This window comes from Podarcis tiliguerta (assembly GCF_965153285.1).
Source record: "Podarcis tiliguerta genome assembly, chromosome: 12".
Taxonomy (NCBI): domain Eukaryota; kingdom Metazoa; phylum Chordata; class Lepidosauria; order Squamata; family Lacertidae; genus Podarcis; species Podarcis tiliguerta.
Window position 1 is genome coordinate 35,367,992 of NC_139545.1, and position 18,192 is coordinate 35,386,183.

The 18,192-nt window shown below is 43.8% G+C and overlaps 1 protein-coding gene across 2 annotated transcripts in view; it reads right to left on the reverse strand.

The window, feature by feature from the left end:
* Nucleotides 1–18,192, reverse strand: part of ITGA8 (integrin subunit alpha 8) — a 120,505-nt gene that overhangs the window by 82,061 nt on the left and 20,252 nt on the right. For both annotated transcript variants that reach the window (XM_083405728.1, XM_083405729.1), the window contains exons 3-11: nucleotides 15,406–15,506; nucleotides 10,171–10,294; nucleotides 9,131–9,192; nucleotides 6,997–7,042; nucleotides 6,157–6,282; nucleotides 5,235–5,279; nucleotides 4,004–4,047; nucleotides 1,480–1,536; nucleotides 883–935 (exon numbers count right to left, since the gene is read on the reverse strand). In XM_083405728.1, the coding sequence (XP_083261854.1) occupies nucleotides 883–935; nucleotides 1,480–1,536; nucleotides 4,004–4,047; nucleotides 5,235–5,279; nucleotides 6,157–6,282; nucleotides 6,997–7,042; nucleotides 9,131–9,192; nucleotides 10,171–10,294; nucleotides 15,406–15,506 (658 nt within the window). The remainder of the gene's footprint in view (nucleotides 1–882; nucleotides 936–1,479; nucleotides 1,537–4,003; nucleotides 4,048–5,234; nucleotides 5,280–6,156; nucleotides 6,283–6,996; nucleotides 7,043–9,130; nucleotides 9,193–10,170; nucleotides 10,295–15,405; nucleotides 15,507–18,192) is intronic.

Here is an 18,192-nt window from a genome sequence, read left to right on the forward strand (position 1 = left end):
CGGCAGGAAAGGAAGTGTTTCTTGCCATCAGTGGTGCCACAGGCCTTAGCCAATAGACTCTCATGCAGCCACAGTGCACGTGGTACCCATTCCAAACTGATGCAATCACAGTGTGGGGTGGAATGGGATGGTTTTCCAGTGGCAGCCTTGTAAATCTAAGCAAACAAAAATTACTAGCCTACAAAATTTCACTAGCCTCTTGGGTGTTGGACTGAGAACTCCAACTCTCCTCTGGCAGCACATTTGGTGTCTATGCTTGGCACGCAGCAGAGACAATGTGGTCCATCCCTACTCTCCAGCCCCCTCTCTCTCCTACATAAATTCCATGGATTCACCTGCATGACATTCCTGGTTGCCTCTGGTGAGCAGGCTATGTACTTAAAAACAAGGTCGAATCATTGCAATTTAACAGATGTGCTAGCTAGGCAAAAGACGAATGCATCCCTGCAACACTCAAGTATATGGTTGTCTACAAAAGAGCTTATTAGAAAAATACCTTTCTACCAAAGCTGAGAAGACCATAGGACCAAGGGATGAAACCCCATGAAAGAAAGACTAAGAGATTTATTTATTTTGGCTTTTGAGCAGGTTAATATTATTTTTTAGAAGTATGAAATCATAACCTGTGATATCTACTACTGCTGGAAAGTTTAGGAGGAAGGATGAAAAGATTTAGGAGTCTAATTCTAACTGAATATAAATAGCTAAGCTACAATCTCCCTCAAGGCGCTTAGTCCAGGGTGGTCCTGGAATAGTCTCATGGACTTCAGAGGGAGCGTTTTGGATTAAGTGGCTTGGACCCACTTGAAAACCCTAAATTAAACAGGACAGGAAAAGAAGATGGAGCACAGAATGAATACTTTTTTGTCTTTAGAAACTTACCCATCATTGTTAACATCTGACACTGCAACCGTGTATCCAAAGTAAGATGCCATCTGCAAATAAAGAGCATTTTTACATCAAGTATCCCTTTAAATGCTGCATTTGCAGCTGGCAAAATCCCATCATATCCCAAATCGTATTGCAAAGGATCCCGCCAGACTGCCAGAGTTTTTTTTGCGGGAAAGATTTAAGCACATCCTGGAAGATTTAGGTTGGTGCAATTAAAGTGGATTAAAGTGTTCAGCTCCCTTCCTGCCAACAAATCCCCTTTAAAGAAGAGGCAGGCATTTTGCAGTTAGGAAGGTGATGAAGAAGTGCATTGAAAAGTGTGGAGTGAATGCATGATTAATGGAAATGTATATGAACACCCCACAATCAACTCGGGAGGGGTGCTCATTGTCATATAACACCCCCACAAATGCTCCATAAAGACCAGGCAAAATCAGCCTCCAAGCAAACTTTGTGCAAGCAAATCTGGATGGATGCTGAACAAACAGGCCTGGGTGTGCAAATAGCGTTGCTTAAATTTGAGCTGCAAGTCATTGGACAGCATAGTATTCCCTGTTTGGAAATGCTGATATGGTTAAAGTTTATTACCTGTTCACCGGTAAAATTCTGAATAAAGGTCAAATCTGTAGAATTTATAATTGAAACCTAGAAACAGAAAACAGGAAGCTGCAGGTTCATGCCACAAAGGGTTATATTCCAGGATAACTGCTGCAGTGCTACATCTCAAAACTTGTACGCCCACCATTCTAAATATACTATTCCCCAATATTTCAAATAAGTTCAGAAGACACGGAACAATCCTCAGAAGTAAGTCTATTAGAGTAAGTCCCATGGAACTCACTTGAATTTATTTCTGAGTGGACCTCCTCAGGAAGGTTCTGTTTTTTGCCTACTTATTTGGAGGGTTAGGAGCATATAGGATTGTAGCCAAGTAACTAACAATCCAATGCCCCCTGGAAAGGAATCCTTGAAGGTATAGATTAGAGCAGGTCTCTCATGCTGCTCCACCGTCAGTTGTCTGATTCCAGGGAGGGATAGTGAAGACTTTGAATGGTCCTGAATGGGGCAACTGTGCCCCTGAAGGACCAGGTGTGCAGCCTGAGAGTCATTCTGGACTCACAGCTGTCCAGGGCAGGACTCACAGCTGTCACAGCACAGGTAAATTCTGTGTCCAGGGCAGCTGTTTATCAGCTCCATCTGGTACGCAGGCTGAGACCCTACCTGCCTGCAGACTGTCTCGCCAGAGTGGTGCATGCTCTAGTTATCTCCCGCTTGGACTACTGCAATGCGCTCTACGTGGGGCTACCTTTGAAGGTGACCCAGAAACTACAATTAATCCAGAATGCGGCAGCTAGACTAGTGACTGGGAGCGGCCACTGAGACCACATAACACCAGTCTTGAAAGACCTACACTGGCTCCCAGTACGTTTCCGAGCACAATTCAAAGTGTTGGTGCTGACCTTTAAAGCCCTAAACGGCCTTGGTCCAGTATACCTGAAGAAGTGTCTACACCCCCATCGTTCTGCCCAGACACTGAGATCCAGTGCCAAGGGCCTTCTGGCGGCTCCCTCACTACGAGAAGCCAAATTACAAGAAACCAGGCAGAGGGCCTTCTCGGTAGTGGCGCCCGCCCTGTGGAACACCCTCCCATCAGATGTCAAAGAGAAAAACAACTACCAGACTTTTAGACGACATCTGAAGGCAGCCCTGTTTAGGGAAGCTTTCAATGTTTAATAGACTATTGCATTTTAATATTCTGTTGGAAGCCGCCCAGAGTGGCTGGGGAAACCTAGCCAGATGGGCAGGGTATAAATAATAAATTATTATTATTATTAGAATGCACTGGATCCAAAGCCCTCTGGTTTCCCCGCAATGGGGCGTGGGGAGTATCAAAGAGGAGGTTGCGAGTCCTCCCTCCAAGCTGCTAATCAATCACACGCAGGCACTGAAAGGGTTATCAGGCTTTACTGGCTGCTTCTCTGGCACCATCAAACAGCAAATCTAAAGCACAGTGTGTTCTCTCCCTCCCCTGGCAGGTTAACTCGAAGGTTTATAGGGGCTGGGGAATGCTGACAGCCAGCTAACCCCATCACATGCTCCCACTTTGGGGACCAATTGTTAGCACCTGCCTGAGGGGCCCCACCCAGTGATACTGGCTCACCGGATCATTACTTCATGACAGAGAGTATGCCAGCCCTGGAGCTGGTGTACAGATTTCCCATCCTATTGGAAGCATGAATTTATAGGGGGAAAGATGGGAGTATAAAAGTAAGAATGAACAAATGAATGAATGGTGCTGTCCCATCATTAGGTCTGAAATAAGATTCCATTGCCAGTAGGGCCTGATTTTGTACATCAGGGCTGGGGAACCTGAGGTTCTCCAGAGGTTGTTGGACTACAACTCCCATCATCCCTGACCATTGGCCCCACTGATTAGGGCTGATGATAGATGCAGTCTAACCACACCTGGTGAGCCACAGGCTCCCCACTTCTGTTGTATATGGAAAGAGGACACAATCTTGTCCTTTGCCTCAGGCAGCAAAATAGCTTGAGATGGCTCTGAAAATTGGGCACACCCAAGTAAGTGCTCTGAGTACCAGAGTAGAATTTCTTTTGAGACCTACAGTTTAGAGAACAGCACAAGTAACTCTTTATCCCCAGTATTTTTTAAAATGTAAAGCAAAAACCATGTTTCCATGATAAAACCAACTGGAAAAGTGCGGGCACAGCCTTTTTATTATTCAAACTCTAACACACATTGAGAGTGCATAAAGTTTTGGGTATATCTAAATGAGCACATTGGATCGTGCCTTGCATTTAGAATGATACATAACCTTTCCTCTTTGTAGTATCAGCAGCATCTGTGCTGAAATCCCATTTTAAAGTTCATCTCAGGGTAAGTGCTCAGCCACGGTTGGCAAATGAGAGGGGTTTTTCAATGAGTAGAAGCCTGTCATGGCTGAGATTAGTTTAATTGCTATCACCATTATCATTATCATCATCATTACCATTATCAACATTATCATTTCTATCTTTGGGGAAAACAAACACACCTTGTTCAGTTCTTATTTGTAAAAGGGGAGGAGGATAAAACATTTGGTAGATTACATACATAGCCAAAGTTCTGTGCACCTCTTGGGACTCCAGCGACCAGCTCTAAAGAGAAATTAACAAAGTCTGAAAATTAACTCAGTGCAATACAATACAATAAATACTCAGAAACTACTAGTGGATAACCTTTATATTTGGGGGAGGAAACCAGTACTATTAAGAATATAATAAATATTAATGTATATTTGAATGGTGTGATACCAAGATACAATAAAAAAATCAGCTACTAGATGCAAAAAATAGGAAATGTACTAGGGGTGCCATATTTCCAAAAGTGAAAAACTGGACAAAGTTGTTGATCTTTTTTTTCCTTTTCTTTTTTCACTGCTCAATTCCCAGACATATCTGGGGAATATAGCATGTCCTGAAATATTAACACACAGTTCCTCAATTCAGCTGACCTAAAGCTGTACATGCAAAGCACATTTAAATCACATGGGTTCCCCCAAAGAATCATGGGAACAGAGCAGTCCTTATCTTCTAAAGAAGGGGTGGGGAAGTTTTTCCCAGCCTAAGGGGCACATTCTCTCATGGACAGCCTCCCAAAGATAACATGAGAATAGTGGTTGGGCCCGAGGCAAAAGTGGGTGGAGCAATTGATGAGACTCTTGTTTTTTTGCAAGGGAGGCTGTATTCCAGCCACACAAAATCCAGACACACAGGTCCATCCTCCAGCCCAGCAGAAGCACTTAAGGAAGGTGAACAGCAAGGCTGGTGAGAGGGGTGTGTGGCCTGAGGAGGAGACATTACATGGGGAGCATCCCAAGGGTCAGATGGAGAGGCCTGGAAGACCACATTTGGTAAAGGATGCTGGGAATTATAGTTCTGTGAGGGATAAACTACAGTTCCCAGGAATCTTAGGTGGTTCCCAGACCTGAGATTCCCCATCCAGTTCTAAAGATGTGCTCTTATGTTTCCAACTGTGATGAGTAAACCTTGGCTGAAGTCAAACATGGTTCCACTGAAAGCTGTGGCTGGATGAAGTGTTGCCACAGTCATGGGAACTGATGTGAGCCACATCCTTGTCTGTGTGCTACATTTTCCTAAACAAAAGTGTATCTCAGGCCCTGCTGTTATTTATACAAATAAATTCTTTACACAGTTGCTAGGGAGTAAATCCCATTAAACTCAATGGGGCTTACATCTATATAGGACTATATAGGACATATATAGGACTGCATGTTAACCACAGACTGTAAACTTTTCACAGAAGGATATTATTGGCTTCTTACCTTGTTGAAAATCTCCAGTAAACTCACCAGCAGCCACTGAGTATCCTGTTGAAAAACAAACCAGCAAGCATGAAGCCCAACAAACCACTTATGTCTGAAGAGACTCATTTCTGGAAGGACAACCAGATCCACCCTCTGTTTCAATAATCTCCGTTTTAAAAAAAGCTTTATAAACTAAAGTATCTAAGGCCAGGAAAGGGAAAACTATTTGTCAGGATTTTACAGCTAGCTTGGTTATATGTCTCAGAAGCTCAATAAATCTACAGAGTGAAGCAACTAGGAAAACGCACGACTGTAATTATTTCTCAAGACAAGCTCTAAGAGCATCAATGCTTTGCAATACACCTGGATGCAACAGTTATATTGTCGCAACAAGGGGTACAAGAGGACACCGTTTTCCATTCCACACTATATTGGTAACAAGCAGCACTGTTTCCGTTCCACCGCAGCTCATCTTCCAACAAAAACTATGTGATTCATCTCACTATCCACTGCAGCAAAATTACATAACCTATGCAATTAATTGTGTTGTTGTGACGCTATTCCACCCTGTTCATTTCAGTGCAAAGGAAACGCAATGCAAACGAGGGGGAAGTGTAATCTATTATGTATCATTCATGGAATGAAATCAGCAGCAGCAAATGCTGATCATATTCACTGGATTGATTTCCATTCCAGACATGGGACAAATAATTGAACATCAGCAATTTCTACTCCTGTTTCCATTTCCTGCTGGGATTTTCTGACATCTCTAGTCACTAGCGGGATGTACAACATCACTGTCTGTTCGTGTGTGCACTGAAAAGTGAAGGTATGCACGTCTTTTATTTTACAGCATACATTGCACATTGGATATTTTCTGCTGGAGCAGGGTGAGCGTTATTTTAATATCCTATTTCCGAACAAGCATCATGCACCTTACCCAGATAGTTGTCGTCATATATTGACGGTGCCACTCCAGTTTGTTTTTCTCGGCTTAGCTTCTTCAGAATATTTTTGAAGGAGTAGTCTGTGATAATATCGGCTATGCTACTTGTGATAATCTGGCCTGTGGTTCAAAAATGGAATAGATTAAAGGGATCTGCAGAACAGCCAATTCAAGAATAACAATTAAGGTTACATTTCTAAACCATCACCGTCATCTGTTATTTATTAAGCAAGCAATATGCAGTAAATATTCTGTTGGGAGCTGCCCAGAGTGGCTCGGGAAACCCAGCCAGATGGGTGGGGTATGGATACATGTATGTATGTATGTATGTATGTATAAATAAATTATTATTATGATGATGATGATGATGATGATGATGACAGGCCCAAGATCACCCAGTGAGGTTCATGGCTGTGTGGGGATTTGAACATGGGTTTCCACAGTCCTACTCTAGCCACTACACCACGATGTTTCTCTGGCTCCGTGGCTCTACATATAAAATGTGATATGCAAAAAGAAAAGAAAACTTGGGCGACATTTCCTTTGGTAGGGGGTGTGATCTGATTCTGACCTCTCCTTCCACTTGTAAACGGAACGGTTGCCAATTTTCAGGCATGTGAATAAGGATGGACTTAAAAGTCATTGCCGTTGCAAAGTTTAATGCCTCCTGTTTGCATTAAGTCAGAAGAAAGTCCCCCTGGGTTCAATGGGACTTATTCCCCAGTGTGTACGGCTAGGACCTCAGTCTCTTCATCCTTGGCTTTTAGAGGCATTCATTTCATTCCACCTTTTAATTCATTTTGGGGTGGGGGCTATATAAATAGAAGAACGTACCTTGCCAATAAAAACTTCCAGGTCCCCCTAGTATGAGGTCTCCATTCTATATACATGACAGATAACAGCAGCATTAAATTATGATTAATAATACATGAGAGATCAAAACCAAGCATGTGAAAAAATGATTCAAATAATAAACCTTCATCAAATGGCACTGTTTATCCCATCTTCATCCAACTGAGGGCCCTTCAGGTGTTTTCTCTATGTTTCTAGCAATTACTGTTTTTATCTGTAAGTCTCCTTGAGTCCCATCAGGAAAAATAGTGGGTGGGCTATAAATAAATCTATACTACTAATAATTATTGACTACAACTCCCAACAGCACGGCTAGGGCTGATGGGAGTTGTGGTCAAAAACATCTGGAGGGCACAGGGTTTCAAGAGGCTGGTTTAGCCAGAGGCTGATTTAGCCAGCTGTAAAGTGGGGAGATGGGAGGAAAGCCCCAGACCGCCATTTTGAAATCTCTGGAGTATATGCATCTTGCCAACTGGAGCCTAAATTTTACCACCGAACAGAAGCTTCCTCATTTCATAGGTACGTACGGAAAATCAGGTCTCACATTCTCATTACAGAATGGTGTTTTCATTCCTTGGCATAGTACGCTAGGTAAAGCAGAAAACATCTTCCAAGCACGGTACGGGCATCAAAATTTGGATAAATTCGTCAGCCGAGAATTATGTTATTGCCAGGAGTGGCCAGCGCGGCAGGACAGTGGAGCCATCCTCCTGACACTGCCATTGCTGCCACTTATGAGGACAGTGTAGAGTCACAGCAGGGTGGTGGTGAGCGTGGAGCTGTGCAGGTGCACCGGCAAAATTGACTCTGCTGGTGCATGCACACAGCCTCAGCACATTCTGAGTCCTGCCTACAGTTAGTATAAGAAAGGGAGAAACATTAGTTTTAAAGACCAGGTACAGTTTAGGCAACCTCGGCCCGCCAGATGTTTGGGGACTACAATTCCCACCATCCCTGACCACTAGTCCTGTTAGCTAGGGATGACACCCAATACGATATGAGGCATTTTAAAAGAAAAAATTAATATGACAACTGATGGGTTGGTGTTGAGGGGCATGCATTTCCAAGTGAAGAAGGAAGAAGGAAGTCATAGAATCATAGAGTTGGAAGAGACCACAAGGGCCATCGAGTCCAACCCCCTGCCAAGCAGGAAACACCATCAGAGCACTCCTGACATATGGTTGTCAAGCCTCTGCTTAAAGACCTCCGAAGAAGGAGACTCCACCACACTCCTTGGCAGCAAATTCCACTGTCAAACATCTCTTACTGTCAGGAAGTTCTTCCTAATGTTTAGGTGGAATCTTCTTTCTTGTAGTTTGGATCCATTGCTCCGTGTCCGCTTCTCTGGAGCAGCAGAAAACAACCTTTCTCCCTCCTCTATGTGACATCCTTTTATATATTTGAACATGGCTATCATATCACCCCTTAACCTCCTCTTCTCCAGGCTAAACATGCCCAGCTCCCTTAGCCGTTCCTCATAAGGCATCGTTTCCAGGCCTTTGACCATTTTGGTTGCCCTCCTCTGGACACGTTCCAGTTTGTCAGTGTCCTTCTTGAACTGTGGTGCCCAGAACTGGACACAGTACTCCAGGTGAGGTCTGACCAGAGGCACTATTACTTCCCTTGATCTAGATGCTATACTCCTATTGATGCAGCCCAGAATTGCATTGGCTTTCATATCACCCCTTAACCTCCTCTTCTCCAGGCTAAACATGCCCAGCTCCCTTAGCCATTCCTCATAAGGCATCGTTTCCAGGCCTTTGACCATTTTGGTTGCCCTCCTCTGGACACGTTCCAGTTTGTCAGTGTCCTTCTTGAACTGTGGTGCCCAGAACTGGACACAGTACTCCAGGTGAGGTCTGACCAGAGGCACTATTACTTCCCTTGATCTAGATGCTATACTCCTATTGATGCAGCCCAGAATTGCATTGGCTTTTTTAGCTGCCGCGTCACACTGTTGGCTCATGTCAAGTTTGTGGTCAACCAAGACTCCCAGATCCTTTTCACATGTACTGCTCTCAAGCCAGGTGTCACCCATCTTGTATTTCTGCCTCTCATTTTTTTTGCCCAAGTGATTAGACGATCCAGAGATAAGTCAACCAATGGGGGTTCTCACCTTGTAAAAGTCTAAGCTGAATCCTGCTTGACAGTAACCTTGTCCCTCAGGATCCGGATTGTCTGAAGGTACCAAAATATGATCACTGAATTAGATTCAATATACGGAGTGACTCAGACATTGTCTCAGCAAATGGAGAAGGCGTTCCAAGAAGAAAGAGCTAACAGGCTGCAAATCTGATACAGGGTGTGTGTTTTTCTTTTTTTTTGGGGGGGGGGGGTTGTGCTGAAATTTAAGAACCAATTCCTGAGAGCAGTGTTGGTTTCAAACAAAAAAGTGGGGGGAATAATCTGACCATCCAAAGCTGACATCAAAACCAGTATGTGAATTTTGCCAGGGAAATTTGAACCCCAAACAGTAAGTTCATGCTTTTGGAATCGCTTTGGCAGACCCAAAGGTGAATTTGAGATGTTCCATTTGTTTTGTCCCAAGTCAGAGAAATGACCTTGGATTGTGCAGCCTTTATTGTAGTCCCATGAAGCTTTTCTACGTTCCTGCACACACTATTGCCTTTGGGATGTGACAGGCTCCTTCTCTTGTGCACTGAACAGTGACAGTCATCAGAAGGAGTGCTGGAATTGCACAATCCTCAGTTAGTTCCCCGCTCCATACTGCGATGTAATCCATGGCTTGCTAGCTCACCAAACAACATGGATTATCTTAGCGCAGGTTTAACCTGTAGGTCGCCAGTTCTATAAAAAGTTCCATTTGGAATAATCAGCTGCTTTTAAAAGCTGGCTTCTGCTTATCAAGATCTGTTTGCTACATTTTTAAAGCTCTTTTAAATCGAGCCAGTTCTGTCTCCGCATGTCAAGGCAGCAACACAGGCTTCATCACTGCTCTTTTAATTAAATGTAAAAGCGTCCATGCAGAAATTTATAATTTGATGTCTCTCCTGAACTGAGATTCCCCCTTTGCAAGGAAATGCCTCTCTCAGTAAGAGCCATTTGGCTCGCTGTACACCTGGCCGGACTGCGAGAGGATATGTATTGCAACCTCAGCTTTGCAATGGCCAAATCCCGAAAAATCAAGCAGCGTACCGTTGCGACAAGGAGAGTACTCAGCATAGGCGCTGAAATTCTGAATTGCTACATAGCAGGTGCCAACGGGATCCTTTTCAGGGACTGCCCTCAGGGTCCTCCAGTGATACAGGGGAGCACAGGCCTATCAAAACAATACAAAATGAAGACCTTTTAGGTGTCGTGTCTGCTTGGTTAGGCTCCTCCCTTCCTTGTCCACGACATGTCAGATGCGCCACTACAGTGGTACCTCGGGTCAGTGGCGTAGCGTGGGTTGTCAGCACCCGGGGCAAGGCAAGTAATTTGCACCCCCTAACCCGTGGATTTGCGCCCCCTAACCCGTGGATTTACGCCCCCTAACCCTAACCCCCAGATGTTGCGCCCGGTGCGGCCGGCCCCCCCTGCACCCCCCATGCTACGCCACTGCCTCGGGTTACATACACTTCAGGTTACATACACTTCAGGTTACAGACTCTGCTAACCCAGAAATTGTACCTCGGGTTAAGAACTTTGCTTCAGGATGAGAACAGAAATCGTGCGGTGGTGGCAGGAGGCCCCATTAGCTAATGTGGTGCTTCAGGTTAAGAACAGTTTCAGGTTAAGAACGGACCTCCAGAACGAATTAAGTACTTAACCCGAGGTACCACTGTACATTTGCTCTTGTAATACCAGGTGCAAGCTCGCTTTTGCTTTTGCTTCAAGCACACTTAGGTGGGATTTTAATGAAGCCTCTTTTACATGCACAAGATCTAACCCCAAATAACTCTGCAGTTAAAGGGAACCTAGGCAGCAGGGCAAAGGCATGCACCGTACATGCCTCCATGAAAGGATGCTCTGGACTGCAGCCTTAGAATGCATTCTGATATGATACGAATCTTTATTGTCATTGTCCTATACAGAACAACGAAATTGAAAAAATCTACATCAGACATTCAAAAACCAACAAGCCTGCTATCCCAGCTATCCCAGCCTGGTTAGCTCCCTAAAAACTCTGATACCCCATAATTAAATACAATATACTCCCATAGAGACTACCATACACTGTGTTTAAAACCAAAATCGCATTTGAATAGAAACTGTTTCTCAGGCAGCTACTCCTAGTCTTTATAACGCTGTACCTTCTTCCAGAAGGCAGAAGCTGAAAGAGATTATTTCCGGGGTGCGCACTATCCTGCACTATCTCTGCACCATTCTGATGGTGAGGAAACAACCAGGAGCTGCTGCAAAAGCTTATTGCACAATGTCTGCATTGCGTAGAGGCACAAGCACCTGTAACAAACCTCAGCATAGTGGTGGTATAGTGGTGGTAGTGACAGCAGTCTCCACCTTCATCTCCCCCTCTTCACTGACTTGCCTTGAGGAAGGTTCTGATTTGTGTGAATTGTGTGCCATTACTGCTTTGCCAAATCAGCCAGAACACCCTTCCTCTTGTGGTCACCCAGCTCACCCCTCCAGGTGGAGTACCCTGGAGAAGGGCTTTCTAGGATGATGTGGGCAGAGGTGGTCATTTTTCAAGTCGCTTAGCACTGTAACAGTTAACGTTATCACTCAACGTACAGGACAAGTGTGCTAAGTAGATGAAAGGATGACAAGGAACCTCCCTACCTTGCAGAGTTGCTTTGCTGCCTCTTTCTATCAAAGAAGGAATGAAATGCTAATGGAGGAATTGTGACCTCTTCTGTCCTGCTAGAAAAATCTGGCAGGTGTGGCAAAAACCACTGATTGATAGGTTTTGCAAATAAACCCATTATCCTTCTTGCAATGACCAGAAATGGATTATCTTTACGTGCACACACAAAAAAGCTTCTGCAGCAGTTCCACTCTCACCCCCCCCCCCACACCTATAGTCTTTAAATTGTGGTCTTTGGTGAGGGGAGATGTTGCTTTAATAGCAATCACAGGGAGAAAGGAGGTTCAATCAGGATCCCAATGCAGACACAATTTTTTCAACGCTTCATCTCTTCACTGCGGTCCCCACGACCTCCTTGCAAAGCTGCAATTTATGTGTGGGAGGGAAGCTGGTTTGGCTCTAAGTGACAGCTTTCCCCCAACTCAAATAGCTTTCAGCATGGTGAATTTTGTTTGGGCATGACAGTGACAGCTCCGGAAGCCCTGATGAATGACCTTTTCAGAGAACAGGGCAGGATGTGTGCAACTTTGCTCCTGCTTCTAAATCTCTGTGTGACTTTTGATACTTTTGACCATGGTATCCTCCTGGACTGGCTCTCTGGGAACTGGGGACACTGTGTTACAGCAGTTTCAGTCCTAACGCTGGGACCGATTCACGAGAATAGCACTAGAAGAAGAAGAAGAAGAGTTTGGATTTGATATCCCGCCTTTCACTGCCTTTAAGGAGTCTCAAAGCGGCTAACATTCTCCTTTCCCTTCCTCTCCCACAACAAACACTCTGTGAGGTGAGTGGGGCTGAGAGACTTCAAAGAAGTGTGACTGGCCCAAGGTCCCCCAGCTGCTGCATGTGGAGGAGCGGAGACGCGAACCCGGTTCCCCAGATTATGAGACTACCGCTCTTAACCACTATACCATACTGGCTTTTCAGCCCCTTGGTAGCTATGCTATGGGATGCCACAGGGCAATATCTTATCTCCATGCTATTTGATATCTATAGGAAGCTTCGAAGAGTGGTCATCAGGAATTTGAGGGCCAGGGGCCATCAGTATGCTTAGCTCTATTTCTCCTTAACATATGAATTGAGATAGGCCACATAGGCTCTGGATGCAGTGGTGAGATGGGTGAGAAAAAAACTAGCTGAGCTTAAATCTTGCTAAGATGGAAGCACTGTGGGTGTGTAGTTCCCATGTCCAAGAAACTGATTGGCTACCCTGGATGGGGTTGCGCTTCCTCTAAAGGTGCAGGTTTGCAGTCTGTGGGTGCTTCTGTCACTAGAGGCCTGTCCTCTGAGAACCTTGAAATACAGAACTGTCCCCTGTTAAGTTGGCCACATGGTCACCCTATTCTCATTCAAGGTAAGAATCAAAGCTATGCTGAGGGTTGTATGTATGTGTGTTTGATCTGACACTCTGGAAGAAAATGTTCCTTCCTCATCAACTAATATGCATGCATATGTTTCGGGTTTTTATTTATTTTTGCATCATTTTTTTTTAAAAGCAAGAGTCAAAGGGAGGGAGAGAGTGAAGGTGCCACTTTTGGAACCTGAGAGCTGCAATGGCTCAGAGAGGACTGCTGGGAATCTGGCATACATGCTAGTAAAAAAAAGAGAGAGGTTGATGTTTTATTCATCACCTGTTTTATGTCAAAGGAAAAGAAATATTCTTTTCTGGGGTTAACCACATGAGTGACTACTGAAAGCAAGGCATTTCCTTTCGATGCACAGGCGCATTAGGAAATAATTCAAACCATTTTAAAACAAATCCCAAGACGACACTTGTTGCTTCATTAATTGTTTTGGGAAAATGAAGCATGACCAAATGCAAGGTTCACAGCGCAAGATGTTTTGATTCGTCATTTACGAAAAGTGTTTTCATTTATATATTTATTTATTAAATCCTACGCGTCGGCTGCTAATGCAAAATGCCTGACTGTGCAGGGAACACATCACCATCACCTTACTAGTTAATAAAACTGCCCAAGAGAAAACAGAAGTAGATCGTTATGGATTTCCACCTGGGGGTTTCTAGTGGTGCTTGTAAAAAAGGCCTATAAAATCACAGCATCAACACCGAGACTTTTAAAAGAAATCTTTGGACTTAGAGCCATGACTGCATTAACCCCACTGCAGTATAGCCAGAGTTGTACAACTGAGAAGTAGGGACAGAGATGAGGTCCAGGCAGTTGCTAGGGAAAAGCCAAAGCCCTTCCAGGTCTCTCCAAGCCATTTGCACCCATGCATTGATTAGATTAGACAGCAAAGTGTAATCCTAATAATCAACTACATGCCCATCAACTTTGGGGGAAATACCTGCTGAAGATAATCAAATATTAAGCTATTACCTCCTCTGAATACATCAGCACCAGCATCTATCTATGTATCTATCTACGTATCTATCTATCTATCTATCTATCTATCTATCTATCTATCTATCTATCATCTATCATCTATCTATCTCTATCTATCTATCTATCTCTATCTATCTATCTCTATCTATCTATCTCTATCTATCTATCTATCATCTATCTATCTATCATTTATCTATCTATCTCTATCTATCTATCTCTATCTATCTATCTATCTATCTATCTCTATCTATCTATCTCTATCTCTCCCTCTCTCTATCTATCTATCATCTATCTATCTATCTATCTATCTATCTATCTATCTATCTATCATCTATCTATCATCTATCTATCTATCTGTTTATGATCTATCTATCGTCTGTCTGTCTGTCTGTCTGTCATCTATCTACTCATCTATCCATATCTGTCACCTGAGATCATAGACTAGCTGGAAGCAGAGGAGTGTTGGAAGGCACCAGCTGGGGAACTCCCAAGGGAACTCCCAAGGAGGCCCAGAGCCAGGGCATTGGTGGTGAGATGACAATGAGAGTGGTCAGAGGGAGAAGAGGGAGCAGACGGGGAGGAGGAGGAGGAGGTGTCGGAAGCAGAAGAGGTAACAGGGTTTAGTGAGCAGAAAGAGGCTGTGGCAGAGAGCAGTCCAGACTCAGAGGCAGGAGAGGAAGGTCGTCAGGAGACAGAGATGAGGTAGCCTGCTGAAGAATCCCCCTCCTGCTACAACCGGCTACAAAAGCAATGTGCCAAGATGCTGCAGGCTGTTAAAAATGTGATTGCATTTCTAAGAACCCCAGTTTCTGCCGATCTCTTTCACATCCATGTTCAAGGTCAGCCTTCCCCAGCATGGTGCCTTCCAGATGTCAAAATTACAACTCCCATCATCCCTGATGATTGCCATGCTGGCTGCAGCTGCTGGGAGTTGTAGTTTAAAACATCTGAGTGGAGAAGGCTGTTCTAGACTATGTGGTAGGAATTATAAAAGTTGCTGTTTCATTATGCATTTGATGCATCTTTCTGATTCCTGTGTGCCCACCATGGATATTGTTATACTAGTGAGGCCATTCAGTGAAAGCTTGAATTAATTATATCCCAAAGAGCTGCATCTTGTGGCATCCAGATTATTTATTCCAAACCCAACCTGAGAAAATGCATACACTGAATAGGCTTTGAAATATCAAAATCAGCTTCATTTGTGTTTTTTGAACATATATAATTGAATCAGAAGAAATGTTCCAGCAAAACGAATGCCAAAAAAGTGTCAAAACATACCACAACTTTTCCTTTATGAGCTCTGACTGTTGCTCCAAACCACTGCTTGGATTTAAACTCGATGGGCTCCCTTGTACCATTGACCTTGATTTTTCTGTTGTCTGGAAAAGAGAGAGAGAGAAAGTAGAATGCTTGCCAGGAAAGAACAGAATGGTAAATTATTATATTCAGGATCGTTTTCCTTAGGAATTGGTATTTACAATGGGTTGGATCCAGACCAAGTTCATTGAGCTTAGGTCACAACTAAACATGTCCCATTGATTTCAGTTAGAAATAAGTGCAAATCATTTTGTCTGGCTCCAACTCAATAGCTATAAATATACATTCTTCCACTGAAATCCATGAAAATATACTTACTTCTAAGTATGATTAGCAGGAAGGTGTTGGCATAAAAACAGCATTAGTTTTTCCGTCATACAGCAGGGATGGGCACCCCATGCTGCTCTGTACAGTATATATATATTTTGTTTTTATTCAACATTAATACACACATATTGTGAATATACAAGCATGCAAACATACATTTCATACAGTATATTGTTAGACTACAACTCCCATCATCCCTGATCACCAACCAGGCTGCATGGGGCTGATGGGAGTTGGAGTCCAGCAGCAATTAGTTGCTCATAGGTTCATCATCCCTATTCTACAGGATGAAAGCTAAATTCACCTGGAAAGGTTACAGTTGATCAAGTCTTGGACTTAAGTCTTTCGGGTGTAATATCCTGTTGACTCACACAATTATCCTACTTCCTCATGTTTGCATGAACTCTGAGATGCACAGGGAACTCCTGTGCAGAGCAGAACAAAGCAGTCTCCCACAGCAAGAAGAGGGATGCTCCAGGTGTGCTCTTCAGGAACATAATGAAGCTCCACAACAGGGTGAACATCTGCTGTTAGAACTCACTTCTATTTGTGCACATATTCAAAACAAGAAACAACACAGCTTACTTCCAGATAACAAGCTTAGGATCAGGACAGGATATAAGCAGTTATCAAAGTTTTCCATTTTTCAGAATCATTCAAACATGCAGTTGGATGTGTTTTGGTTCTTTTTTTTTTTTTTAAGAAGATGAGATAAGCAAAATGATCTGACTATATTTAGTTCAGCTGCAAAAATAACAACAACTACGGAATTAATGTAAAAGCAACCTTGCCCAGCAATCCAGCCAACTAGGAGATTCTATAATTTGTCAGTATTCAGATTGTAAATGAATCAAGTCACTAAAAAAAAAGGAAAAATATAATTTTTCAAAGAAGTCCCTTTGATTTCCCTCCCCCGCCCTTTGGGACGAGTTACAAAAGTGTGGTCCATTTCAGCCAGGCCAATGCTGTTTCTCTCCAACTGTTATTCCACAACCAGCACTAAGGAAAGGAGAGGAACTTAGTCCTGATCAGAATTAAATGTGTCCCCCGCTGCCACAAGAGACAGCTCTTTAGCACTGCTTTATATACACGTCGCAGATGTCAGCCTAAGAAAAGCCATCTGGGTAAAAACCCAGTCCAATTATAATCCATTTCAGGTTTTTAATGAAAAGCAGACCTCCCTTTCTTTCACCCTTAGTCATCTGAAGTAAACTGATTTCCCACATGTTCCTAAACTATGTTCCTCCCTCGGCAGTCACTCCTAATGAACTTCTCTATCGATACCCAGAAGGAAACACGGAGCCTCCTCCTAGCCCCTTGGATCTGGGCAGCCCCTGCGCTGGTTTCTGGTTCGTATCAAGGAGCCACTCGACAGAGCCTAAACTTTTGTTATTCGAGCTAAGTAAGAATAAAAACACACATGCTGTCAAAGGAGGAATTTAAAGTATTTTTTCAACGTCAAATGATATTACATGCATTTACAGAACTGAAACACACACACAGGTCGGTACAGCAGTCAATACTTGGACCCAATGCAGAGACAATGTCCTGGTCACCTAGCTATAGCGCCATAGGGCTTGAGGGTTCTCTTCCACCTTCTGTGATACGTCCCGGCTGTTGGATTGCATCATGGTTGTGTCAGTGCTAATGTGCTTGTGTCCGCAGTGGGTGCAAAAGGGAAGGGGGACCACTGGTTGAGAAACATGCCGCAAACGTTTTGTTTACAGCAGATCCTCAGACCTCTCTAATTTTTGTACTCTCCCCAGGCCATGCCCCCTCCCCAACCAAGCCCCCTCTCCCCAGGTCACACATCCCACCAGCCTTATTTCACCTGTTCCTTAAGTGTTTTTTGTCTGGCTAGAATGTCACACCACTGAACTGTCCTGATTCAAGCGAGACACCCCAGAATTACAGAAGCCATTCTGGCTTCTGATTGGATCCCAGAATGTCCCTTTTTTTTTGGGGGGGGGTCTGGCCCTCTGGAGAGAATCAGCTGGCCTCCATGAGAGCTAGGGACTAAAAAATAATAATTGAGCACCATAATTTGGATCACCTGGATGTTGGGTATGAAATATCCCCTTCAATTAAGATCATGCTTCTTGCTTGTAAAGATAGAGAATAAAGCAAGGGGGTGATGCGTGTGTGCAGAAACTAGACTATTGTAAATTATGCATTAATTACTCTGCTCGCTTTCACCTCTGGCCCTGCCTACCAATGTCATGTGGCCCTTGAAAGGTTTCCCAGAAGGTAATGAGCTGGAAAAGGTTCTCCAATCTTGACTTACAGCTTCCATGAATTTGGCACTGGAGCGAAACACCGACATTGTTGACAGCCCAAATGTCCAAAGTGGAAACATTCAACCTACCTGGATGACCATGGGAGAAAGAGTAGCTTAAGACAGTGGATGGGGTACGTACCTTG